This window comes from Euleptes europaea, chromosome 3 (genome assembly GCF_029931775.1).
Source record: "Euleptes europaea isolate rEulEur1 chromosome 3, rEulEur1.hap1, whole genome shotgun sequence".
NCBI lineage: Eukaryota > Metazoa > Chordata > Lepidosauria > Squamata > Sphaerodactylidae > Euleptes > Euleptes europaea.
The window spans coordinates 9,081,097-9,106,862 of NC_079314.1; the positions used below are offsets into that span (position 1 = coordinate 9,081,097).

The 25,766-nt window shown below is 47.6% G+C and overlaps 1 protein-coding gene across 1 annotated transcript; it reads left to right on the forward strand.

The window, feature by feature from the left end:
* Positions 1-3,222: 3,222 nt before the first annotated feature.
* Positions 3,223-25,099, forward strand: LRFN1 (leucine rich repeat and fibronectin type III domain containing 1). The gene is made up of 2 exons (XM_056847201.1): positions 3,223-4,623; positions 24,216-25,099. The coding sequence occupies exons 1-2, from the start codon at positions 3,248-3,250 to the stop codon at positions 25,090-25,092; spliced, it is 2,253 nt and encodes a 750-aa protein (XP_056703179.1). The 5' UTR covers positions 3,223-3,247; the 3' UTR covers positions 25,093-25,099.
* The last annotated feature ends 667 nt before the right edge of the window (positions 25,100-25,766 follow it).

Here is a 25,766-nt window from a genome sequence, read left to right on the forward strand (position 1 = left end):
TAGTCCTCAAAGAACCAGGATTGGCTCCAGCTCTTTCTCGGTCATTTATGCATGGTAGTTTACAAGAGGTTCGTTGCTGGCTGGACCCACACTTTCCTGTTGGGAATCTCTGCACCAGCAGTCTCCAAGCTCGAATCCAGTCCCTGCCCCTTTAAATGTTGCCTTGTAATTGGCTTACTTGTAGTGCTTACCGTGAGAGAAAATTCGCCCCCAAAACCCAATTGCCACTTTTAAAAGCATTTTAAGAACAACATTAAAAAACGGAGCAATCTGAAAGGAAGGGGGGAATCCAAGCCTCAGTTTTAAAAAAGCTTTTCTTCTGCTCAGAAAGAGCTCCGAGGAAGCAGTAGTATTTCAATCCCTGCCTCTGGACATGCTGCTTTGTAATTGGCACTTTGCCTTCTGCATGGGGATTTCATCCGGATTTTGCTCAGGGAAGATGGAAGAGTCGGGTTAACAGAGGAATGGGAAGACCCGGACATTGAGCAAGGTCATTTCTAATATATGGAAAACTCATGCATAATGCCAAGGAACAACCGAGACAGACCGGGGCAAACGTGAGTGAAAGTACCCATGCATAAACGACCCTTGTGTGCCGACCTGGTGATATGGCCCTGTGGCCTGATTTGCCCATCTTCTGGCCTGGTAAGAACAGCGGAGGATATTGTCACTCTGTTCTCAGTCACAGCCCAAGAACATCCTTTTCAATACTGCAAAGGATCTTGGGATGAATGGAAGGTTGCAGCTGTTTGGGATGCTGATCAGCTGGGGCTTGGACTGAGCTCCATTTTGCGGCCCCCCCCCTGCTCACCCCCTGGCCGCCATTTGCAGCCTTCTGCCTGCAGTTATGTCTTGGTTTGCAATCAAAAGGTGCGCTGCTGTATAGCTTGCAGAGATGACCTTGAAAGGCAAGTGTTAATTGACATGCCCAAGCCGCTCTGAGGCTTGATTTGAACATTAGGATAGCGAAGTACAAGGACTGACCTGTGGGACTTTGCACATGGACGGTGGCATCTCATTACAACAGGGCTGCTACCTGCCTGGGATGGGGGAGACACGATATTGAGACAAAAGCCAAGAAGCATTTAGGAGTGTATTGTTCCCTGCCACTTGCAGGGGCGGTTGTTCAGCTGGGAGTTGGGACTTGACTCTGTCTTCCCAGCCAATGGGGGCCAACTTGGCTAGCCATGTTTGCCTGTCCCAACCTCCCCATTGTTAGCAATTATTTTGAACAAGGCCTTTCTAGGTACTGGGCACTCTGCCCAATGGAGGGGCCATGACTCAGTGGTAGAACATCTGCTTGGCATGCGCCAGGTCCCAGGTTCAATCCCCAGAATCTTCAGTAAGGATCAGTGATGTGAAGGACCTTGGCCTGAGACCCTGAAGAGCCGTTGCCCGTCTGAGTAGACAAATATTGACCTGGATAGACCCAAGGGTCTGATTCGGTAGAAGGAAGCTTCATGTGTTCACGCTCCATCCAGACCTCCCTGATGGAGCAGCGTCTGCGTCTGGCACGTTCTTCCAAGTCCTCTGCAAGTCTGCCTAGAGGTGCTTCAATGGCAGTGCCCGCTAGTTGGCCCGGACCATGGTGGAGTCCTCTGCACACTGCCTTTCCTGTATCTGCAGAGATGGGATTCTTTGGAAGGCCCGGGCTATGCTCCAAAACTGGGAGTGTGGCAGAGATGTGGTGGGGTGGGGTAGAGACATGCATGCCCTGGGGTCGCATCATGTCCACATCGTTCATTTGGTGTGTGTGCAGGGGGGATGTTTTTAGTAGCTGATGGCCTGAGAATTTTCCCACTTGGGTGAGCGAGAGATTGCCGGCCCTTTATGTGCTAAAGATCGGAAGCTGGTTAATGCCAATAAACATCTGGGTCTTAAATTGCTCACCTCTTGGCCCTCTCAGCTTCCTGCCAACATCTTTGATGGCAAAGAAAAAAAGGGAGGGGCTATGGCTCAGTGGCAGAGCATCTGCTTGGCATGCAGAAGATCCCAGGTTCAATCCCCGGCATCTCCAGTTAAAGGGACCAGGCAAGTAGGTGATGTGAAAGACCTTTCTCTGCCTGAGACCCTGGCGCTGCCGGTCTAAGTAGACAATACTGACTTTGATGGACCAAGGGTCTGATTCAGTAGAAGGCAGATTCGTGTGTTCATGTGTCCTGTCCCTACATGAAGATTTCCCCTCTGTCCCCTATTTCCAGTAAACAGTACACGCCACGCCCTGTGGGCAGACATTCTCAGTGCCAGAAGAGTTTCATTTCCTTTACAGGAAAGGGAGGTGCAAAAGCATTCTATTACTTCCCTAAGCAGTTTGTGAGCTCTCTGTGATGTCACAGCAGCTCAGTCAATGGCTGGCTAGGAGGCAAGGTTGGTTTGATTTATCTGTTCTCAGAAACTGAGCGTGCATGTTTGAGAATCCTAATGTTGAACAGTTCAACTGATTTCCTTATTTTGGCACAACTTTTTTGGCACAAATGGCTCTGCGGCAGTTCCCGTTCCCCTTCTCCCCAACCCCACTCTGGCACTGGGGTAGTAGCGAGGAGGGCTCAGACCTGCCTCAAAGATACACCAGCCTTTCCTTTTGATCCACCAGTGTGTGTTGCAATGCAGCGGGTTACCACCAAAGCTGATGGTCAAGGTGGATGGATGAGTCGGTGTATGGTGGGGGATGAATGCAGTGGGGCTCCTGCAAGGGCCACAGTGGTGTAGGGTTAGAGCTGGAACTGGGGGCCAGGGAGAGGCTATCCCTGCTGGCCATGAAACTCAGGGGTCAGTCACAGTCTTCTGGTCTCACCTACCTCGTAGTCTTGTTGAGAGGATAAGATGGAGGAGAGGAGGATGCCCCTCCCCCCCAAACACCTTGGAGGAAGGATAAGATCAAAACGTAGTCGGTAGATTTCTCCTGCTCTGGTGGAAGAGAAACATGACGGGGATTTTTGAGTTTCTCTTGTCTGAGTGGGTACCTGATTAATTTCCTTTTCCTTCCCTGTGGGTAATCATGGCAGAGACTGGCAAATGCTCCTCTATTAGGGTAATGCTGGGGAAGTAGTTACTGCCTGTCTAGTTCTCCTCCTATAATCTTCCTTTCCGCTCACCCTAGGACAGGGTTAATAGGTATGGACATTGAGAGGCTCTCAGACCGTATGGCAATGGGGAGGGGAGGTTGTTGACCGGCCCAGTCGCTTGCTGACTGACCCTTTCCTCTTCTCCCCGCAGGGCCTGGGTGGGGACGGTGTGTGCCAATACCATGGAAAAGCTCTTCCTGCCGCTCTTGATGCTTGGCACTATGGTGAAAGCGCAGCACTGCCCCGGCCGTTGCATCTGCCAAAACATCTCCCCCACGCTGACCATGCTGTGTGCCAAGACGGGCCTGCTCTTCGTCCCGCTCTCCATCGACCGGCGCACGGTGGAGCTGCGCCTGACCGACAACTTCATCACCGTCATCCGCCGCAAGGACTTCTCCAACATGACCAACCTGGTGCACCTCACCCTCTCGCGCAACACCATCAGCCAGATCCTGCCCTTCGCCTTCTCCGACCTGCGTGCCTTACGAGCCCTGCACATGAACAGCAACCGCTTGGCTGTCCTGAAGAACGAGCACTTCCGGGGACTCGGCAACCTCCGGCACCTCATCCTTGCAAACAACCAGATCAGCCACATCGAGCCTTCCTCCTTCAACGAGTTCCTCTCCACCGTGGAAGACCTGGACCTCTCCTACAACAACCTGGAGACGCTGCCGTGGGAGGCCGTCGGCCAGATGGTGAGCCTCAACACCCTGACGCTGGACCACAACCTCATCGACCACATTGCCGAGGGCACCTTTTCCCAACTCCACAAGCTGGTGAGGCTGGACATGACGTCCAACCGGCTGCAGAAACTGCCCCCGGACAATCTCTTCTTGAGAGCACAAGTCCTGGCCAATGCCCGCGGGACTCACCCGTCCACCTTGACCATCAGCTTCGGCGGTAACCCGCTGCACTGCAATTGTGAGCTTCTCTGGCTCCGGAGGCTCACGAGGGAAGACGACTTGGAGACTTGTGCCTCCCCGGAGCACTTGATGGACAAGTACTTCTGGTCGATCCCTGAGGAGGAGTTCATCTGCGAGCCTCCGCTCATCACCCGCCAGTACTCCTCCAAGGCGTTCATCATGGAGGGCCAAGGGGTGAGCCTCAAGTGCAAAGCGGTGGGCGACCCGGAACCCTCCATCCACTGGATCGCTCCCGACGGCAAGTTGATTCACAACACCACCCGCATGACGGTCTTCGACAATGGCACGCTGGAGGTCCTGATCACCACCTTGAAGGACAATGGCGTCTTCACCTGTATCGCCTCCAACGCTGCCGGAGAGGCCACCGCCCCCGTGGAGATCTGCATCGTTCCTCTGCCCCTGCTGGTCAACAACACGAGCCACATGAAAGAACCCGACCCTGGGTCCTCGGACATCACCACCTCCACCAAATCTGGTGCCAATGACACAAAGAACCACCTGGACAAGAAGATTGTAGCGGCTGATCTGACGTCCACCTCGGTGGTCATCCGCTGGCCTTCTGAGCGGCACATCCCCGGCATCCGCATGTACCAGATCCAGTACAACAGCAGCCTGGACGACTCTCTGGTTTACAGGTGAGGGGGGGTCTGGCCCAGGCAAGGCAGTTGTGTGCCTGGTGGGTATTAGTGCTCCTTGGCATATGTGGGTGAAGGATATCAACAGTGGCTGGGTATGTTTTTGTTCATGCATGCAAACAATTCCACTTCTCTTATTGGCAAAGGACCCTTCCTGAAGCCTTGTGCCCCCACCTCAGGATTAAAAAACATGAAGGACCAGGTGGCGATTTGGACAGCTCCAAGCCTTACCCTTTCAGCAGTGTGGGGTAGGGTTGCCAACTCTGGGTTGGGACGTTTCTGAGGATTTGGGGGTGGAGCCTGAGGAGTGCAGGGTTTGGGGAAGGGAAGGACCTCCGCAGGGTATAACGCCACGGAGTCCACCCTCCGAAGCTGCCATTTCCTCCAGGAGAACTGATCTCAGTAGTCTGGAGATTAGTTATAATTCTGGAAGATCTCCAGGCCCCACCTAGAGGCCCCACTTAACTAGATTCAGGCTCAGTAGCACCTTAGAGACCAACAATATTTTCGGGGTAAGAGCTTTCGAGAATCAAAACTCTCTTCATCAGATTACCCTGAAAATCTTGTTGGTCTCTAAGATGCTGCTGGACTCAGATCTAGCTGTTCTACTGCAGACCAACACAGCTTTCCCCTGGAGCGATGGTTGTGGGTGAATGTAAGCTGTGTGGGTGGGGGAGGAGCCAGGTGGGCATACCCTATGAGAAGGGAATGTGCAACCCTTTGGAAAGCGGGAGCAGTTCCATGAAGTTTAAGCATTTGGGGTGAGGGGCTGCGGCTCAGTGGTAGAGCATCTGCTTGGCATGCAGAAGGTCCCAGGTTCAACCCCTGGCATCTCCAGTTAAAGAGACTAGGCAAGTAGGTGATGTGAAAGACCTCCACCTGAGACCCTGGAGAGCCACTGCCTGTCTGAGTAGACAATACTGATTTTGATGGACCTTGATGGTCTGATTCATGTGTTAATGGGTTCATTTGTGGTTATCGGGAGTAACAGGCTGCACTTGGAGACTTCTTCATTTGAGGAGAAAGCTGGTTACTAGGCCTCATGTCTGTGGAAAAAAGCTTTGGAACATCTGGGTGGGGCAGTGAGTCATCCAGGTGGGAAGTGGGGTGGGCACAGGTTTTTTGTGTAATTAGGCCTGGCTAATGCTCAATTTCTGTTGCTGTTCTGCTGACTTGGCAGCCTGTGTCTACTCATGCCTGTGTCCTTCTGACCTGTACGGACGTGAAGCCAATCTGTGGAGAGCTGAATACTCCTCTCCAATCTGGATGGGGGCAGCCAATTCCCCCCACAGCTCTTTATTGCTCAGTCTCTCTTTCCTCGCTTTAGCAGCTCTTGGCTGAACTGTTCAGTTGGGAGAGTTTTGTGTTTGAGATGAAGAGGCTGAGAAATGAGTACTTTGGATGGAGAGGTGGAAATCCAGGTGGTAGAAGGACAGGTGAGGGATGATTCATGCAGACTGTGCGCTTACCGAACAGAGTGAGGACTGGATCGGCAGGGGGGGAGGCAGATGCTGATCTGATAAGGTCCGCAGCTCATCTGAGCCCTTCTGTCTCCAGGCAGAAGCTGACGGCAGCCGGAATCCCACCTCTCAAAGAAAGTTGTTCTGGATTAGAGCCGTGCATTGGGGAGTCTCTGAGGACACCTGTTTACTTCCTCGGCAAAAGACGGCCACTGACAACCATTTGTGGGCTTGTGCGCCCTCGGTTATATTTTCTCTACAATGCTAATGGAAAAGCAGTGAGTCCCGTGGAAGTGGAGGCTGGGGCCCCTCTCCCTTCCCTGCACAGCCCCAAGCCAAACTGAGGCAGCACATGCCTGCAATTTGCATTTCATGGGTGGGACAATAAACCTGGCTTCTCTCTTTGCGTAGTGTGTGTAGTGGTGGGTAGTCTGGTTCAGGCTCTGGTTTGGCCAGTCCAAGGTTTAGACTCAGGCACCTTCAGAGAGGTCAAGGAGAAGACTTTGACTCTGGCCTCCTCAGTGGGCCATCCTGGCTCTGGATGAAGCCAGCCTGACCCTGGGGTCTGTCCAGGTCGATCTTTCCTCCTCTGACTGGCAGTGGCTCTCCGGGGTCTCAGGCAGAGGTCTTTCACACCACCTGGTCCTTTTTAACTGGAGATGCCAGGGATTGAACTGGAGACCTTCTGCATGCCAAGCAGAGGCTCGACCATTGCTCCCTGGCCCCCCGCTCTCTGAGGACTCTGGTGCTTCAGTGGCAACAGGCAAGACCTTTCTGGAGTGAGTTGCAGAAACCACAGTTCTATCCTGGCCCCTGGTGTGGTTCTGAGCATAACCTGAAGCGCCTGGACTAGCGTTGGAAGCCCCCATAAAGCCTTTGGAGAACAACCCCCAATTTCACAAGAGATATCCATCTCTTTAAGATCCAGAGGGGAGGATGAGATGTGGGTGCTTTGCTCCAGGAAAAGTAGCAGGGCCTTCTCCGTGGTGGCGCCATCTCTCTGGAACTCCCCCCCCCCCAGGCAAAGGGCGCCCTCTTCACTTTATTCTAGACATCCACCCGGGGCAGCAGTTTGCCATCAAGCTTCTTAAATTTGGGTTTGGAGCCGTGAAAGGTTATTTGTAGCTGCTGTCGTTAACATTTCTAACAGTGTTAATATTAGCGATAATTAGGCTTATTTGCTACTGTAGGAATAACTTGGACCTAATTAAATCATGTCTGTTGTTGATGGCTGTTTGGGGGCCTTGGGATCAACCAAAGCACAGTTAAGAAACTTTTAAAATAAATGAATGAAACGAGGCCAGATTTTGGGGAAGAGATTTTGGGAAAGGCTCAAGAGGAGGAATGGGGGGGGGGGCTTGTTTGACAGAGGGGGTGGTGGCTGTTTCAGGCAAAGGGATCGGCTCCAGAAATAGGCAGTAGATTCAAGGCAGACAAAAGGAAGAACCAGTGCAGGATAATGGTTAGAGTCTGGGACTAGGGTCTGGGAGACCCTGGTTCGAATCCCCACTTTTGCCATGGAAGCTTGCTGGGTGACCTTAGGCCAATCACACACCCTCAGCCTAACCTACCTCACAGGGTTGTTGTGAGGATAGAACAGAGGAAAGGAGAAAGGATATAAACTGTCTTGAGTCCCCATTGGGGAGAGAGGCAGGGTACAAATTAAGGCAGTGGGCTGGCCGCTTGACAGCCCCCTCCATGGCAAATGGAAGCAAGAATCAGGGGGGCTCAGTCCATCGTTCTGGAGGCCACCCCTGCCATGGATAATTCTGTGCCCCCCCTTCCTGTGTTCCCTACACACACACCCTGGAAAAATGCAGCTGCTTGCGATACGGCTCTCTAATTCTTGGCTAATTGCCTGCCGCTTCTCAGGACTCTCGCCTCCACCCTCACGCTAATAAATGGGAATTAATTGAGAGCTCCGCAGAAGTGTGGCACTCCAGTGCACCCGTGGCACACTTGCCAAGCGCCCAGTCAGCCCGCTCTGAAAGGCATGTTGCTTGGGCGCAAGGAATTCACAGCGTGCCTCAACAGGGAGCCGTGCAGTTTCTCTTGGGGGGGGGGGGCACACAGGCAGAGCCTCGGTAGCGCACAGCAGGGCCCTCGCTTTGCCGTGTTTATAGCGTGCCCCCCACCCCACCCTCCGCATTGTGCTGCTGCCTTGTTTTCTTGCCGGGAGCAGGATCAGGCCTGGCCCAGCTGAAAAAATCAGACAGAGATGAAGTATTTCTGGAATCGGACAGAGGGGTGCGTGCCGCTCTTGCTGTCGTTTGTGCCTCCGTGCCCACCCCACGCTCTGCCTCCGTGTCCTGCCCTGAACCTCCAAAGCCCTCTCTCACTGGCGGTAGCCAACTGCGTATGCGTCCGAAGCAGTCACCCATGGTAGAGAGGGAAGGTCGGTTCAAAGTCAAGAGGATGGGCATGGGTCCATACAGAACGGTGGGGAGAGGCATTTTGCTTTGCTAAGACTTATATGCCCTGACCCGGATGGGGCAAACGAGTCAGATCTCGTCAGCTCTCAGAAGCTAAGCAGGGTCGGTAGGGTTGCCAGGTCCCTCTTCGCCACCAACGGGAGATTTTTGGGGCGGAGCCTGAGGAGGGTGGGGTTTGGGGAGGGGAGGGACTTCAATGCCATAGAGTCCAATTGCCCAAGCGGTCATTTTTCTCCAGGTGATGTGATCTCTATCGGCTGGAGATCAGTTGAATTAGCAGGCGATCTCCTGCTACTACCTGGCAGCTGGCAACCCTAAGGGTCGGCCCTGATTAGTATTAGGATGGGAGACCACCAAGGAAGTCTAAAAGGTAAAGGTCCCCTGTGCAAGCACCGGGTCATTCCTGACCCATGGGGAGACGTCACATCCCGACGTTTTCTAGGCAGACTTTGTTTGCGGGGTGGTTTGCCAGTGCCTTCCCCAGTCATCTTCCCTTTACCCCCAGCAAGCTGGGTCCTCATTTCACCGACCTCGGAAGGATGGAAGGTTGAGTCGACCTTGAGCCGGCTACCTGAAACCGACTTCCGTCGGGATCGAACTCAGGTCGTGAGCAGAGCTTTTGACTGCAGTACTGCAGCTTAACACTCTGCGCCACGGGGCTCCTAAGGAAGTCTAGGGTTATGTTATAGAAGAATTTTAGGAGTTGGATTTCAAGCACAAAGACCCCAAAGCCAGTTTTCTGGAAGAACAGGTTTTTAATTCAAACAGCTGTTTGAGTCTCCAGACTCTGCCCTCAGAGGCTTTCAAGATGGAGTTGGATCCCCGGACATAAGTGTGTTTAGACTTTTATAACCTTTTAATTCGCTCTTTATAATATTCTAACTGCGCATATTACATAATAACTTGTCATTGGCTCAGAGTTCTAGGGGATGATTTCATTGGTTTATAATACAAATCAGAATAGTCTTATTGGGTTACAACGTAAGGAAAATCATTGGTTTACAGAAATATAAAAATAATTTCATTGGTCTAGATCAGTGGTTCCCAACCTTTTTTTGACCAGGGACCACTAGGACTTTTTTGTTCGGTGCAGGGACCCCAAGGTTCAAAATAAAAATTCTGAGAATTTGAAAATAAACTTTAATCATAACTGTTAGTTAAACATTAAACTTAGAATAATATTTGAATATATATATTTTATAATAGAGAACGTTTAATTGAAAATTATTAATTTATTATGGGTTTATAAGTTTGTTTCGCGGACCTTAATTTAGTTCTCGGGGACCCCTGGGGGTCCACGGACCCCTGGTTGGGAACCAGTGGTCTAGATAATACTGGTTAAGGGTTATTGTTAGTGCACCTGGTATTTCTATCTAGTTACAATTAATCTTTTACTCCTTTTGACATACCAGCCATCCTGGCGCCCCCTTGTTCATTCTAACTTTGGTCAACCTTGAGCCCAACAAAGAACACTGTCTGGCTTCGACTGTAATCTCTTTTTGGCTTCTTTTACTGTCTGTTTCTTCATTCTAAATATATCTCTCCAGAGGCCCTCTGATTTTGGAGCTTTTAATAATAATTTTCAATTTTTAACTCTTACAGGTCTGCTGCCTCAGTTACTACACAGAGGCAGGCAGTGACAAGCCACCTCCGTTCTTCCCTTGCCCCCGTAGAGTTTTCTAGGGTCAAGACAGCACTTTCCAACAAGAGTTCTGTGTGATGGTACCCACACCCAGTACTGATTTCCACCAGGAGACGGGACAAGCGATACATGGGAAACTACGCTGTGGCTCCCACTGATGTTTCTTCCACCGCTTACTCCCATGCAAACCTCTGTTAGGATTTCCAGCCGAAGCCTTGCTCCATGTGGAAGAGAGGAGGCCTTTTTGGTGGTGGCACCCTGAGGGAGTTCCTTCCCCACAGCTGCTTGCCCACCACCAGCCTTGCCTAGTATCAGATAGGGGTGCGCACTGAGCTTAAACTGAATTTAAAAACCCACCCAAAGATACCTTATCGGTATTTTCCGGGGGGAGGTGTTACCGTGGGGAAATGGCGGCAATTAAAGGGAGTCGAAAAGCAGATTCTGAATAATGCCAAATTTTTCTTCAGGGCCGCTTGGGCTCCGCCACTATTCCGCCCCCCTTCCCTCTTCCCCTTCCTCCCTCTCCCCATCACTTACCTGCTCGCTGATCCTTGCCGCCTCCGAAGTCCATGTGGACTTTGGAGGCGGCCAGCATGTAGTTTTCCAGTTCAGGTTTAATAAACCTGAAAATTTTCAATTATCTGGAAAAAGCCAATAAAACAATTCCATTTTTTTCCAGACTTTTCAAAAAATTCCGGGTTTATTAAACTAGAACCCAAAAAATACCAGGGAGGGAATGGTGTGCATCCCTAGTATCAGGCCCCCAGTGGAAACCTTTCTGTTTGCGCACATTCTGGCTTCATATCCTTCCCCTCTCCATGTCTTCTTTTGCACATTTGCTTGTTGACTTCTCAGGTTAATATCTGCCTTCTGGTGTTATACTCTGTGTAATATTTCTGTGCGCTGTTATGACATTTTATTTGACTTTAAGCTGCAGTTAAGGTTGTTTCGCTGACGGCTTGTGTTGACTGGAAGCCATTGGGCAAAGTTTATTTTATTTTTTAAGAAGAGTTGGTTTTTATATGCCGACTTTCTCTGCCACTTAAGGCAGAATCAAACCGGCTTACAATCACCTTCCCTTCCCCTCCCCACAACAGACACCGTGTGAGGTAGGTGGGGATGAGAGAGCTGTGACTAGCCCAAGGTCACCCAGCTGGCTTCGTGTGTAGGAGTGGGGAAACAAATCCAGTTCACCAGATTACCCTCCGCCGCTCATGTGGAGGAGTGGGGAATCAAACCCAGTTCTCCAGATCAGACTCCACCGCTCCAAGATTTTTTATATAAATATAAGCAGAACAGAAAAAAAGGGAAAAAATAGAAGCCATATCACAAACAACAATTACAATTACATCAAAGAAAAAGAAAAGATATACAAAACACTGATGTGATGAACAATAAACAATATATGATAATAGCAACAATAATTAGCAGTAAATAATTATATAATAATTTGCATTAAATGGTGATTATCATAATATATCTTAACATAAATCATAAGATACCCTATACAGTACTTGATAAGAATACAGTTAAAAGCTTGCAATAGTGATTACTAATGGAAATTTCTAAAAACACTTCCCAAATAATAAGAATTGAGTTTGCATGTTATTATAAACTATCCATGATATGTTTAGATAGTCCCCCCCTTTTAACACCTTTTCAATACAGTATAAAGAAGATTTGCAATAATTCAAATGTATCATTCCAACATCCTCCTTCCCATTTTTTAGGACAGTATGCTTTCCATTAATCTTGAAATTATTTAATTGGCCTTTTTAATTAATTTTGCCATTAATTTTGCCAATAGTGCATATTTAACTAGTTTCCTTTTGCCAGTTCTCTCTGCATAGACATGCGTCTGCTTTCCATTTTGCTGCAAATGTAACTCTGGCCACCATTATCTGAACAATTCCTCCAAATATTTTTGGTAAAATGCCCAATAGCTTTCATAGTAAATTAAATTTTTACAATTGTCTGGATTTCAGCATGTATGTTCCCCCAGTGTTTGTTTCTTTCTCTTTTTTTTTTTTGTATGTCTAACACATATGATAAAGAGTACCGTCCACCTCTTTACATTCCAAATATTTCCCTTTATAGTTCTTGACCATCTTCTCAATATCCTTTGGAGTGATATACCACCGATAAAACATCTTATACCAATTTTCTTTTAATGTTTGGCTGGCTGTAAATTTTATATCTTTCATCCATAAAGTTTCCCATTGTTGAATAGATATTTCTTCCTCGAAGTTTTGCATCAATCTAACCATACAAGTTTTAACTTGTTCTGTTTCTGTGTCAAATTGAAGTAATAGCTTGTAAATTTGTCCTAATAAATGTTCTTTTTGCTGCGTTATCACCTTTTCAAATTCAGTCAGCTTCCTTATTACTCCTCTTGCCATTTGAATGCCCTATTTTAATCTCGAAACTAGTTGAAAATTTAGTAGTCGTTGTACTTTTTTTTTTTGCCTTTATCCTTCATCTTTAGCCAAGACTTGATTTCTCTTTGAGAAGTTATCATATCTCCATATGTAGGGTTACCAACTCCAGGTACAAGCTGGAGATCTCCAATTATTACAACTGCTCTCCAGCCGATAAGAGATCAGTTCACCTGGAGAAAATGGCTGCTTTGGCAATTGGACTCTATGGCATTGAAGTCCCTCCCCGCCCCAAACCCTGCCCTCCTCAGGCTCCGCCCCAAAAGGTGGCAAAGAGGGACTTGGCAACCCTACATATCTGCATATGTTATTTCGATCAGTATTTTTTTCTCACATTCTTATCATAATATGCCTCTATAGTGGACATTATTGGGGATAGTGGAGGACTGCCCCTCTTCTTCGGGCAGATTCCCAGATTCTGAGGAGTCTGTCTCTAATTGCATGGCTTCTATTTTGCATTATTTTTTGACTGATTTTTTAGTCCATAGGTAATTATGTAAACCTTCTTCCAAATCTGCTGATCCTAATTTTATTACTCTTTGATTCAGGTTTTTAATCCAGTCCACAATCCAAACAAGGCTAGCAACTTTAATTTAATATTAGATACTGCTAGTCCTCCTCTCGTTTTCTCATCTTGTAAAACTTTAAATCTGATTCTTGGCTTTTTGCCATTCCATAGGAACTTATTTATTTTTCCTTCAAGGTTTTTTCTTGTTTATAGATTAGTAACATCCTCTGAAATTAAAAAAAATAGTTTGGGCTATACATTCATTTTTTAAAAAAAAATTATTTTAAGTATATGGGATACAAAAGGAAAGAAGGGGGCGAGGGTAGTCCGTCTGCAATAGACGTGAAATATAGTCTTATCAGTTTGATAGATTCAAAAAAATAAACATTTAAAAAGTCATACTACAGTAGGTAAACATCAGCAACAATAAACATTCATTATGGTAGATATGCATTACTATAGAGATACATTTTCGTGTGGTTAATTCTATAAACTAAATATGTTTTCTTACGTTATATTTGACTATTGATTTAATGATATATAATTATAGAACGGTTGCCATTTTTCATTGAATTGTTCTATTGACTCATTTGTAGTAAAATTCATCATAAAAGTCATTTTAGCCAAGTTTGCATAGTCAAGCATTTTGTCTTTCCATTCTTCAATATCGGGTATAGGCATTTGTTTCCAGGTTCTTGGCAGTATGGTTCTTGCAACTGTTGCGGCATATTTAAACATATCTCTGAATTTCATAGGCAAATCAGATGGAATTATATTCAGTAAGAAATATTTAGGATCCAGTTTAACTTTCATTTTAGTTATGTTCTGTAGTTCATGTTGAATCATCTTCCAGTAAGTTTGTACCCTTGGGCACGTCCACCAGAGGTGAAAGTAGGAACCATCTGTGTGTTGACATTTCCAACAAGCCCCTTTTTTCCCCTCCTTCTGAGTGGCCATCTGGGAAATCATGTTGGGCGTCATATACCATCTATAGAATGTCTTATACCAGTTTTCCTTGACTTCTTGACTTGCAGTGTATATTAGTTCTGAAGTGCAGATTTTTTCCCAGGTCTCCATCGTTACCATCTCTCCAAAGTTCTGCATCCATTTAATCATATTTGTTTTAACTTGTTCGTCCTCTGTGTCATATTTCAGAAGTAGTTTGTAGATTTTTCCTAATAGATGATCGTCATTCTTGTTCACAAGCGACTCGAATTCTGTCAATTCCCGAAATAACCCAGATTTCAGACAATCTGTCTTTAAATGGGATCTCAGTTGAAAATATGTCAGCCATCTTAATCTTTCAAATTTATCCTGAAGCATTGATAAACTTTTAATCTCCCCCGATGTATCTACCATATCACGGTATATTAGTGGCGAATCATTTGTTAATTTGATATCGTCTAAGTAGGCTTCAGTCGGAGACATTACGGATGGTGGAGAGGGACTAATTCTTTTCTTATATCTTTTCCATATTCTGAGAATCTCCGGTTTGACATCGCAATCTTCAGAAATTTTGTCCATTTGCAGCACCATTGTAGGATTCCATAGAATTCTGTGAAAGCCGTGTGAGAGGTCTGCTCTTTCCAGTATTATATTTCTATTTTCAGGGCATTTAATCCAATCTACAATCCAAGTCAAGCAGGCTGCATGGTGGTATAATTTGAAATTCAGTAGTGCAACTGTGGAAATTCTTCCTACCCATGAAATGTTTAATTTAGACCGTCTCTGCAAGTCCTCGTATCTTCACCCACATTGTTTTGTACTTGTCTTTAAATAGTGTGCCGTTTTGTCCAGTCCCAAATATTTAATGGATTTGATGTTACTATACATCCTGTAGTCCTTGCGATATCTTCCTCCTCCTGCTTCGTTAAAAACTAAAACATAATTTTTGTCTTTTTCCTGTTGATTTTATAGCCCAAGAAAGGTCCAAATTTTTCAATTTGTTCTATTACGTGTTGCACCGACAAGTGGGGGTTTGAGATTGCCAGCACCACATCAGCAGCATAACTTTTCATTTCAGCCTCTTCTCCATCCACTTCCGATCCTTTAATTCTAAGGTCTTGACTGATCTTAGTAGCCGGCACTTCTGGCGCAAGAATGAATGAAAGCGGCAATAGTGGACATCCCTGACGTGTTCCTTTTTAAATTTGAAAGCCCGTCAGTTAACACTCCGTTTATTAAAATCTTTTCATGCTGTTTTGTATAAATACTCTGTATCCAGTTCATGAATCTTGGGCTGCAATTTAAACTTCCAAGCATCTTCAATAAAAAAAAAAAGGCCAAGCTATATTGTCAAATGCCTTTTCAACATCTAGGGCATAAACTCTGCTTTCTTCTTTTTTCCCCATGAATTCTGTTGCGCTGATCACAAAGTGTACATTGTCTTTCATGAATGTCTTTAGTACAAAGCCAGTTTGATCTGTATGAATTACTTGCTATACATTTCCTTAGTCTCTCTGACATTATTGAGGTTAAAAGTTTATAGTCCGCATTCAGTAGTGAAATAGGTCTGTATAGGGTTGCCAGGTCCCTCTTCACCACCAGTGGGAGGTTTTTGGGGCGGAGCTTGAGGAGGGCGGGGTTTGGGGAGGGGAGGGACTTCAATGCCACAGAGTGCAGTTGTCATAGCAGGAGATCTCCAGCTAGTACCTGGAGGTTGAAGGAAAATAACAAGCACTGATGGCTACTGGAAACATCAATAAGACTTTTTATAATTCAGTCATAAAAATCAAACCTTATACAGTGAAACAGAAGCAAACAAAGTCCCGTGGTGAAAATAAATTTCGCCGGGTGAGGTCTCCCGGTTGCCAAGTTCCAGGTGAAGACTGGAGATCCGTTCACTGGGGCGGCACTAGCGGCATGTTTGCTTCTGTTTCACTGTATAAGGTTTGATTTTTATGACTGAATTATAAAAAGTCTTATTGATTTTTCCAGTAGCCATCAGTGCTTGTTATTTTCCTTCAGCTCTGTTATTATAGCACGAGGGACGATTTTTGAATTGTAGTACCTGGAGGTTGGCAACCCTAGGTTTGTAACATTGTTGTATTGTTGGATCGTTGTCTTCTTTATGTATCAGTGTTATGTAAGCTTCTTGCCATGATGAAGGCAATATTTCTCTTTGTTTATCTCATTCATAACTTTCTGCAGTGGTAGTATTAATACATTGCTGTAAGTATTAAAACATTGCTGTCGGTCCATCTGGGCCTGGCGCTTCATCTTTTTTCAATTTCTTTATCATTTGTGATATTTCTTAAATAGTAATAGTTTGATTCAATGCATCCCTGTGTTCAGATGTGAACTTCTCAGTAGGTGATCCTTCTTGTGTCGCTGAATCCTTTTTGTACAGTTCCGTAAAGAAGAGAGCAAACTGTTTTTGTATCTTTTTTCTACATGAGTAATTCAATCTCCTTTCTTCACTCCTGTTATCATTCTTATTTCATTTTCTTTCCTTAAATAATGTGCCAAATATCCCCCAGGCTTGTTCGCATGTTTGAAATGTTTCTGCCTTTAAAATCTTAATTTCTTCTGTATCTCCTCAAGTTTCTAGCATGTCTAATTGGTTTCGGGCAGCGCAGTCCTGGGGATGGGGAGGGTATTTGTGCAGCAGCCATGGACGGAGCAGCATGAGCACAACTGAGGCGCCTCCTAAGAGGTTTGCTGCGCCACGGCCAGCTCTACAAAACTGGAGGCAGATGCAGGTGGGGGCAGAGCCAAGGACCGGGCTGCCGTGGGGGCATGCGACCAGCAGGGAGGGGCGGAAATTTCACCTGTAGAAAATGGCCCCTTTGGCCATTGGACTCTATGGTATTGAAGTCCCTCCCCAAACCCTGCCCTCCGATGGTGAAGAAGGACCTGGCAACCCTCCCCCAAACCCTAGTTGCCCCTGAAATGTCAGACGGCAAAGCGGGCTGGGGGGAGGCCGGGGGGAAAGGAGGAGGACCGGAGCTGTGGGGTTGCAGGGGGAGCAGTAGGGTGTCAACAGCGACCTCGGCATCCAGAGGGGACCCGCCCTGATGAGGGCGACCCTTCCGGACAGGTTGAGGCTCTGGCTGCGGTGGGGAGGCAGCCACAACCAGTGCAGGGGCTGCAGAGAGTGGGACAGGTCACCCAAGACCCCCTCTGCTCACGTCTGCCCCTCGGTGACACCCCGCGCCATTCCGAGCAAAGCCCCAAGGTCCCCAGAGGCCATCTCCACAGTGAACGGGAAAGAGACCGACCAGCGCTCGCCTTTGAGGCGGACCCGAGCCATGCACAGCAGCTTTCCAGGCCCCCACTACGGGGAGGTTGGTCCCCCTGGATGAGAAGGCACCAAGCCCCAGAGAGAGAGGCGGGTGGTTGGGAATGGGCAGCCCTCTGGCAAGGGCAACCATCCCCCCAGGATGACACTTGGTGCCCCCCTTCCGTTCTAGGCGGCTGCCCCCCTTGATTGGTGGACACCTCCCATTCTGCACCACAGCCCCTCCCCGCCTTTGAGTGCTTCGGCTTCCCCTATGCAAGACCCCACCCTCCTGGGGCTGTGGGCGCCTCAGGACCTTTTGGGAAGTGTCCCGCAGTGCTGAGGATGAGGTGGGCTTGCCAACCTCCAGGCAGTGGCCGGACATCTCCTGGGATGACGACTGATCTCCAGGAGACAGGGATCGGTTCCCCTGGAGACGCTGGCCACCTCAGAAGGTCGAGTCAATGGCGCAATGCCCCACTGAAACCCCTCCCCAAAACGTGCCCATCCACCCTGACAGAGATGCACACGCATGGTTGTCATACCGATAAATCTTTATTGCAGGGGGAGGGGAAACGGGCATGGGGGCGTCTGGCCATGGCATCCACCTCTGGGTCTGCTGGGAGCTCACATTACCCCCACACCTGCTGCGGCTTTCCACGTAGGCTGATCTCCAACAGGAGAAGCCTTCTGACAGGGCCATAGCCATCGTGAAAGGAGGCTGGTTCACTGCGTAATCCTGTGGGTGAAGCAAAGGGTTGCCAGTCACATGCAAGGCTTCACCTGTTGGATGGCTTCCCACAGCAGTCTGCTGAGAAAAAAAATGCATGCCAGGTCACAGAAGGACACCAAAGGTGGGTGCGTGAGGGATGTTCCGGTTCCAGTGCAAAAAGAGCACCTGTATGCAAATGAGCATTTAGGCGTAACTTGATTATAACTCTCAGCGTATCTTCAAAGCGGCTGGTAAGTAGTAAACTACGGATAGAGTAACAGCCTTATCATTACCAAGCAGCAGATAGATTAAGTGGTAGCCATGGAACATACAGGAAAGTGTGGAATCAATGGAGTCATCAAAGAAGTACTTATAGAAGAATACAAATCACAACTGAATAAAAAAATGGATTTAAAAAAGGGATGTTCAACCGGTCTCGTTGGGGGCCTTTGGGGGTGGGGTCTGTGGTATTAGCGGCATTGGGCCTGCCCCCTCGGGCTTCGCCATTGCAACGTTGGGCCCTCCTGCTTGGTGCTGCTGCAAACCCCACGCTCGTTGGTGGGTCCAGCTTGCCATCCTCTCAAGGGGGGGGGGCTGTGCTCCTCTGAAACGTTAAGCGTGAGTTGTCTTTGGGGATACAGAGACCTGTGAGTGTTGGGGCGCTGTGGTTCACCCCAACAGCCCAACAGCCTTGCTCCATGACCATCAGGAGCAGCCCACAACTACAGGGGATGGGAAACATCTCATCCCCCCCCCTTCTGCCCTCGCCCCAGAACATCGTGCCCCCTCATTGGCAGAGATGGGGGACAAAGGCAACAGGTGGGCTACCAAGCCCTTGCTGCTGCCTGGCACTGATGAGCACAAGAGCCCATGAGGGCTGCCAACCCCAGTAGAGGGAAAGGGGGGGCAAGAAGGTGGTGCAGGTGCCCCATCGGTTCCTGCCTGGGCATCTGTCGCACGTGCAATGAAACTTGAGTGGGACAGCTCAGCCACAGTGTGTGGACTTTGCATTCCCAGGTGGGTTTTTGTGCAAAGTGCCAGCCCTGTTGTGCACGGTGCTCTCCCATGCTCTTGCCGCCACCATCAGTGCTGACGGTGCTCTCCCATGCTCTTGCCGCCACCATCAGTGCTGCGCTGCTCACGCTAAATCCCCACAGATGGGCAGGATCCCGAGCTGCGCACGCCTTACCTGCTGGGACTGGTGCTCCTGAGGGGGTTGGTGCTCCGCTATTGGGTGCCGCTGTGGGGGCGTGGCTCCCTTCCACCCCTAGCCCATTGGCTGGCCTCTTTGTTGACATCCTCAGCCACCTGGTCCCTGGGGGCGTGACTGCACCAAATGGGGGGGGGGACACACTGCCAAACTCCTATAATGGGGCTCTATGGGCTACGCCACGTTTTTAGCTAGCGTGAATTTACGCCGGGGGAAGTGGGTGTTTCCGGCCCAAAAGCTCTCAGGAAGCTAACTAATGTCAGTCCCGACCCTGGGAACACCCCCTTTCGTGCTGACGCAGGCCCCTGTGCTGGAGATACACCGCCACAGGGGCTGGCCCCGCTGGCCTGGGGCTGCAGGGGCTGGCCTGGTTAATTGCTTAATAGTTAAAATTACTTTATTAAGGCAGTTTTTATGCTGTGCCTCCAGCATTTGAATTCTGTCCATTATTTCCTTCCTTCCTTCCTTCCTTCCTTCCTTCCTTCCTTCCTTCCTTCCTTCTTTCTTTCTTTCTTTCTTTCTTTCTTTCTTTCTTCCTTTCTTTTTCTTTCTTTCTTTCTTTCTTTCTTTCTTTCTTTCTTCCTTCCTTCCTTCCTTTCTTTTTCTTCCTTCCTTCCTTCCTTCCTTCCTTCCTTCCTTCCTTCCTTTCTTTCTTTCTTTCTTTCTTTCTTTCTTTCTTTCTTTCTTCCTTCCTTCCTTCCTTCCTCCCTCTCTCCCTCCCTCCCTCCCTCCCTCCCTCCCTTCCTTTCTTTCTTTCTTTCTTTCTTTCTTTCTTTCTTTCTTTCTTTCTTCCTTCCTTCCTTCCTTCCTTCCTTCCTTCCTTCCTTCCTTCCTTCCTTCCTTCCTTCCTTCCTCTCTCTCTCTCTCTCTCTCTCTTTCTTTCTTTCTTTCTTTCTTTCTTTCTTTCTTTCTTTCTTCCTTCCTTCCTTCCTTCCTTCCTTCCTTCCTTCCTTCCTTCCTTCCTTCCTTCCTTCGCTATGGCTATTAAATTTCCTCTCCCATAAGCCTTACTGGTTTCCCAAATTATTGCAGTGGGGATATCGACTGTGTTGTTTAATCTAAAAAAATCTTCTATATCTTTTCTACCTTTTTTACTATATCTTCTTGTAAGAGACTTTTGTCTTTTAATCTCCATCTTCCCCTTCTGCCTCTATTTTATTGCCAAGTTACTGCTAACAGATTGTGATCTGCAAAGGTCTTTGGTTGTATCTTTACACTCTCTAGATCGATAAGGTTTTTAATATCCAGCACATATCAATATGTTTGGTATCTGTCGGAAAAGAAAGTATAGTCTCTAGTTTTCAGATTTTTGATCCTTCAATCATCTTCCAGTAGTAACATTTCCATGTAATTAAACAGATTTTTTGGGAAGTTTGCCTCCTTTGGTTTTTGTAGACCTTTTAAAAAAAATCCATTACCCTATTCATATCTCCAAAGATTATTATCTCTCCATCTTGAAAATCTAATATGGATTGGGGGAAAAATGCATACATTTTTTCTCTTACATTGTTTGAGGCATATATCGTTGCTAGGGTGTAAATCCTGCCTTCCGGGAGATTGATTTTCAAAATGATATAACTTGCTTCGGAGTCTCTTAGTTCTTCTGTAATATTTATTTGTAAATTGTTTATATAAATCTCAACTCCATTGTTGTTGTTGTTGTTGTTGTTAGGACATGTACACTTTAGCCCAACTTCTTATTATTTAAAATGTGTTCATGTTTTTTCTTTATATGAGTTTCTTGCATATATAATTTTTTTAGTAGATTAAATACTTGTGTTCGTTTAGAAGGAGAATTTAGAAGGTTAATATTTATCGATACAATCTTCATTTTTTCCATTTTATTCTAATGTTGCGGCCTGATCTATTTTGCCCTCTCCTTTATCTGGTGCTCTGTTTTATTTTTTTCCCTTCTTGTTTCGGAAAGTTTTCTTTTGAACGAATAGGAGAAGTTCTTTCAGGTTCTCTCTCAGATTCTTTGGATATATCCTCAGTTGATCGCTGTTCTGCCAGTTGCTTAGCGGGTTCAAGTATAGCAATTATTCTTTTGCCCTTGGGTAGTGCCACCTCTTTGAAAACGGGACTCTCCAACAATACTTTATTTCTTTCCTTTGTAGAATTGGTCTTAAGAAATCAAAGTCCTTCCTTTTTCTCAACAAACTTGTAGGCAAATCTTGGAAAATCTGCACCTCTTTCCCTGTGGAGTGGAGATTTTCTTTGTTCAATCAGTGTAGTGTCTCATGTTTTCTTATGCATGAACCTGACCAGTATATCCCATGGCAGTTTATTCTTAAATGCAAACCTTGAATTTCTGGTCAATATCTGGAAAGTCTCCTTGGATCTTCAGGTAGTCTTGTAATAGCTTGTGAAAATTGTCTTCTAAATTGGTTCTACCAAGATCCTCTGGAATTCCTCTAAATTTAGATTTATTTTATTTTATTGACAAAAATAAATAGATGCTTAAATGCACCCTGTGCTCTAACTGGTTTGGGAGGGAGCTTGGGAAATCTCCCCAGGAGCAGAGCACATGGTGAGTCCCTGTGGCACCCTGGCGGCCAGAAGAAGCCAATTTAAAAGTTTCAAGAATAACCGTTGTGATGTAGTTGTTAGTGTTGGACTAGGATCTGGAAGACCCAGGTTCAAATCCCCACTCCTGGAGCCCTTGGGCCAGTCACATGCTGTCAACCTAACCTACCTCATGAGGTTGTTGTGAGGTTCAATGGAGGAGAGGAGAATTATGTAAACTGCTTTGGAGTCCCATTTGGGAGCAAAATGGGGGATAAATGCTGCAAATTTAAAAAACCAAACAGTGGAAACAGGGCTTGGGCTGCCCTCCCCAGCCAGGAATCCCAGCCAAGAATCCCAGCCATCTGCCCTGCGAGGGAGGCCCTGCAGCACCTTACTTCTTTGAGTGGGGCCAAGCTCCACATCGCTTAGAATCCCACAATGGGAATTTTTGGACGGATAAAGCAGCGGAGGGAGGAGGAGGAGAGGTGATGGAGACAGGAAGCCTCCATTTCCCCACCCAGCCTGCTTTAAGACCCTTTAAGTGAAGATGGCTATAATGGGAGGGCCCTGACCTGGATGGCCCAGTCTGGCCAGATCTCATCAGATCTCAGAAGCTAAGCAGGGTCGGCCCTGGTTAGTACTTGGATGGGAGACCACCAAGGAAGTCCGGGGTCGCTACACAGAGGCAGGCAAGGGCAAACCACCTCTGAACGTCTCTTGCCTTGCAAACCCTATGTGGTTGCCGTAGGTCAGCTGTGACTTAACGACACTTTACAAAAACACATAATGGGAGGAGAGGTTTTCTCTCCCCCCCCCCCTTACCGGGGCTAAAAGCACACATGGATTGCATTGACAATGCATTAATTTATTTATACCCTTCTTTTCTCTCCACGGTTGGGAAGAAGGGCCAGCTGGGGAGGAGAGTGGGGCAAAGCCCGGTACAGAGAGAGAAGGATAGGCAAACGTCCGGGGCAGAAGGGGGCCACAGGAGTGCACCTCCAACATCACTGCCCATTCTGAGGCTGGCCCAGGTGGGAAACAAGAGGGAAAGGTGGACGAAGGTGGTGGATGTGAACCCCATAGGTGGAGCCCAAGCATACAGCTTCCCCAAGCGGCAAACGCTGGTAATTGCCACATCCAAAGAAAAGTACAAAGAACAAACTCCTTGACGTGGTAAATATCAGCTGTTGCTTCCATGGGAAATGTTCATTGAAAGAAGAAGAAGAATCAAACCAGCTTATGGAAGAATCAAACCAGCTTACAACCACCTTCTCTTCCCCTCCCCACAACAGACACCCTGTGAAGTAGGTGGGGGTGAGTTCGGAGAGAACTGTGACTGGCCCAAGGTCACCCAGCAGGCTTCATGTGGAGGAGTGGGGAAACTGGTTCACCAGATTAGCCTCCGCCGCTCACCTGGAGGAGTGGGGAATCAAACCCGGTTCTCCAGATCAGACTCCCCTGCTCTCAACCACCGCTCTTAACTCCCATATGAAATCTTCCCCATTGTAGCAGTGTTTGATTATATCATCACTTTTCTTGCTGTTCTTATAACAGTTTCAACTCTTGGTGAACTCTGATTGCATCAAGCGTTGCAGCAAATTAAAACAGTTAACGGAAATATTAGGTTTATTGCCTTTTTAACAGAGCATTTGGCCTTCTCGTCTTGCTTTTGAAAAGATGAGCACATATCAGATGTATTCTTAGATGCACCTGTTTGATTATCTCATCAATAAATAAGAACCAATCATTTATCCAGATGATAATCACATGTTTAAGTTAGAAGAGATTTAGCGTAAGATAAGACTGTTATTTTTCTATAAAAATGCATTGATATGATCAGCAAATCAGGTTTATCTGGATAGAACTCTCAAAAGAGTTTAGGTGAGATATCTCTGTGTGTGAGAGGGGGTGGGGGAAGGAGAGAGCGAGAGAGACTTGGGTTTTATAGAAAAGTTCCTAAAAGCAATTTAAGACAATAACCTAGAAGCTGGCTTGCTTTAAATTTTACTTAGCCTAACATGGTTGAGAAGTATTAAGAGCTTTGATCAATTAGGCGCTTGTTTTAGCAGTAGCTGTAGGGTTAATTTTTCACTTCCTTGTATTTCCTAACATCTCGCTTATAATAAAGAGAATTATTTCTTTTTTCAATAAAAGATAAACTCTGATGGTTTTCTCTCTGGTTTGCCAGTCTTAGTTCAAAGAACAGAACTCACAATTAATTCATCTATACTATCAGAAATTAAAGGTAGCAAGACAACTCGTATCAGATAGATCCTGGAGATCTCTGAGGCTAATGTTTGAACAGATTAATTCTGAGAGAACTAATTCATCCCGATTCTCTGTTGGGATGTGGGAGTAAAACAGCTCGTTACCCCCATGACCCCACTGTGTGCAAAGCCAGAAGAACTGGAGTGGGTTTGAGCTCAGGGACTTAACTTTGATTGCAACGTGTCTTCCTTCTCCTAGGATGATCCCCTCGTCCAGCAAAACCTTTCTGGTCAATGACCTAGCGGCAGGCAGAGACTACGACCTCTGCGTCTTGGCTGTTTACGACGACGGGGTGACCTCCCTGACGGCCACCCGGGTGGTGGGCTGCGTGCAGTTCACCACCGAGGGGGAGAGCACCCAGTGCCACTCGCTCCACACCCAGTTCCTGGGGGGGACCATGATCATCATCATCGGGGGCATCATCGTGGCCTCCGTGCTGGTCTTCATCATCATCCTCATGATCCGCTACAAGGTCTACAGCGGCCAAGATGAGCACAAGAAAGCCAAAGTCAGCAACGTCTACTCGCAGACCAACGGCAGCCAGCCCCCCGCCGCCACCCCCTTGTTCCTTTCAGCCTCCAAGGCTGTGGAGGACAAGTATGAAACCCTCCAAGAGGTAAGCTCCAAGGAAACCACGCTTGCCGGAGACACCAAGGAAGACGCTTGCAACAGCCAAGATGTCACCTTGACAGAGGTGGATAAGAGAGCCACCAAGAAGGTGACTGACCTCCAGACGGTGGCCATCTTGACTTCCGAGGAAGGGCAAGCAGAAAGCAGCATGACCGGCTCGTCAGTTTCCTTGTGCCTCCTCAAGGACACCGGTGCGGGGCCACAGCTCCGTGCCAAGTTGAGCGGCAGCGGTCCTGGGGTCTTCCCCCGCGAGCTGTCCAGGACTCACCACCACCGCCACTCCTTCGACGGGGATTACTCTCTGTTCCAGAGTCACAGCTATCCCCGTCGAGCGCGGACAAAAAGACACCTGTCCACCTCTCAGTTGAACTCGGAAGAGTGTCCCCTGAATCAGAGGCGGGTCACTTTTAGCAGCACGGAATGGATGCTGGAAAGCACAGTGTGAAACACGGGGCGGGGCGGGGGGGCGGGGCAGGGTGGAATGGGCAAAGGAACTGCCGGACGCACAACCAGCTTGGGGCCGAGCAAAGAAGGAAGGCTGGAAGGATGGCGAGAAGGGGGGGGAGCAAGCCAACTTGCTTGAGAGGACGGGGATGGATCCGGCACGTCCCCCAATCTCTTTCCAAAACAACCGCTTGTTTCCAGGATTTTCTGCAGCGGTGCCTTAGCCAAGACACAAATAAAGAGACCGAGAGGGATGGGACAGAACCGGGTTTTTTTGGAAGGAAGAAGCAACTGGGGTTTCCAGTCAGGGGGGAGAGGGAGGATGGAAGCGGGTGTGTGTGTGGAAATGCAGTGCCAAATGGTGCTGGGATTGCGGGTGGGGGGGGGCTAGAGGGCGGGATGGCCAAGGAGAGACACATATGCACAGATGACACGAAATTAAACAAAGATCCTTTTTTTTCTCTTTATGCATTAATAACTGTTCCAATAAAAAGGAGATGCGTGCGGAGTTATTTCAGGAGAGAGCCGAGCACAAAATGCCCGGTGGAGCAGGGGTGATGGGACCAAAGGGGGGGGTCCCTTCCAACACGCTACCCCACCCCCATCCTGGGACCCAAAAAGACTATTCAGTTACTCTATTTATTGTATCTGGCTGGTCTAGATAAAAATTTCTGT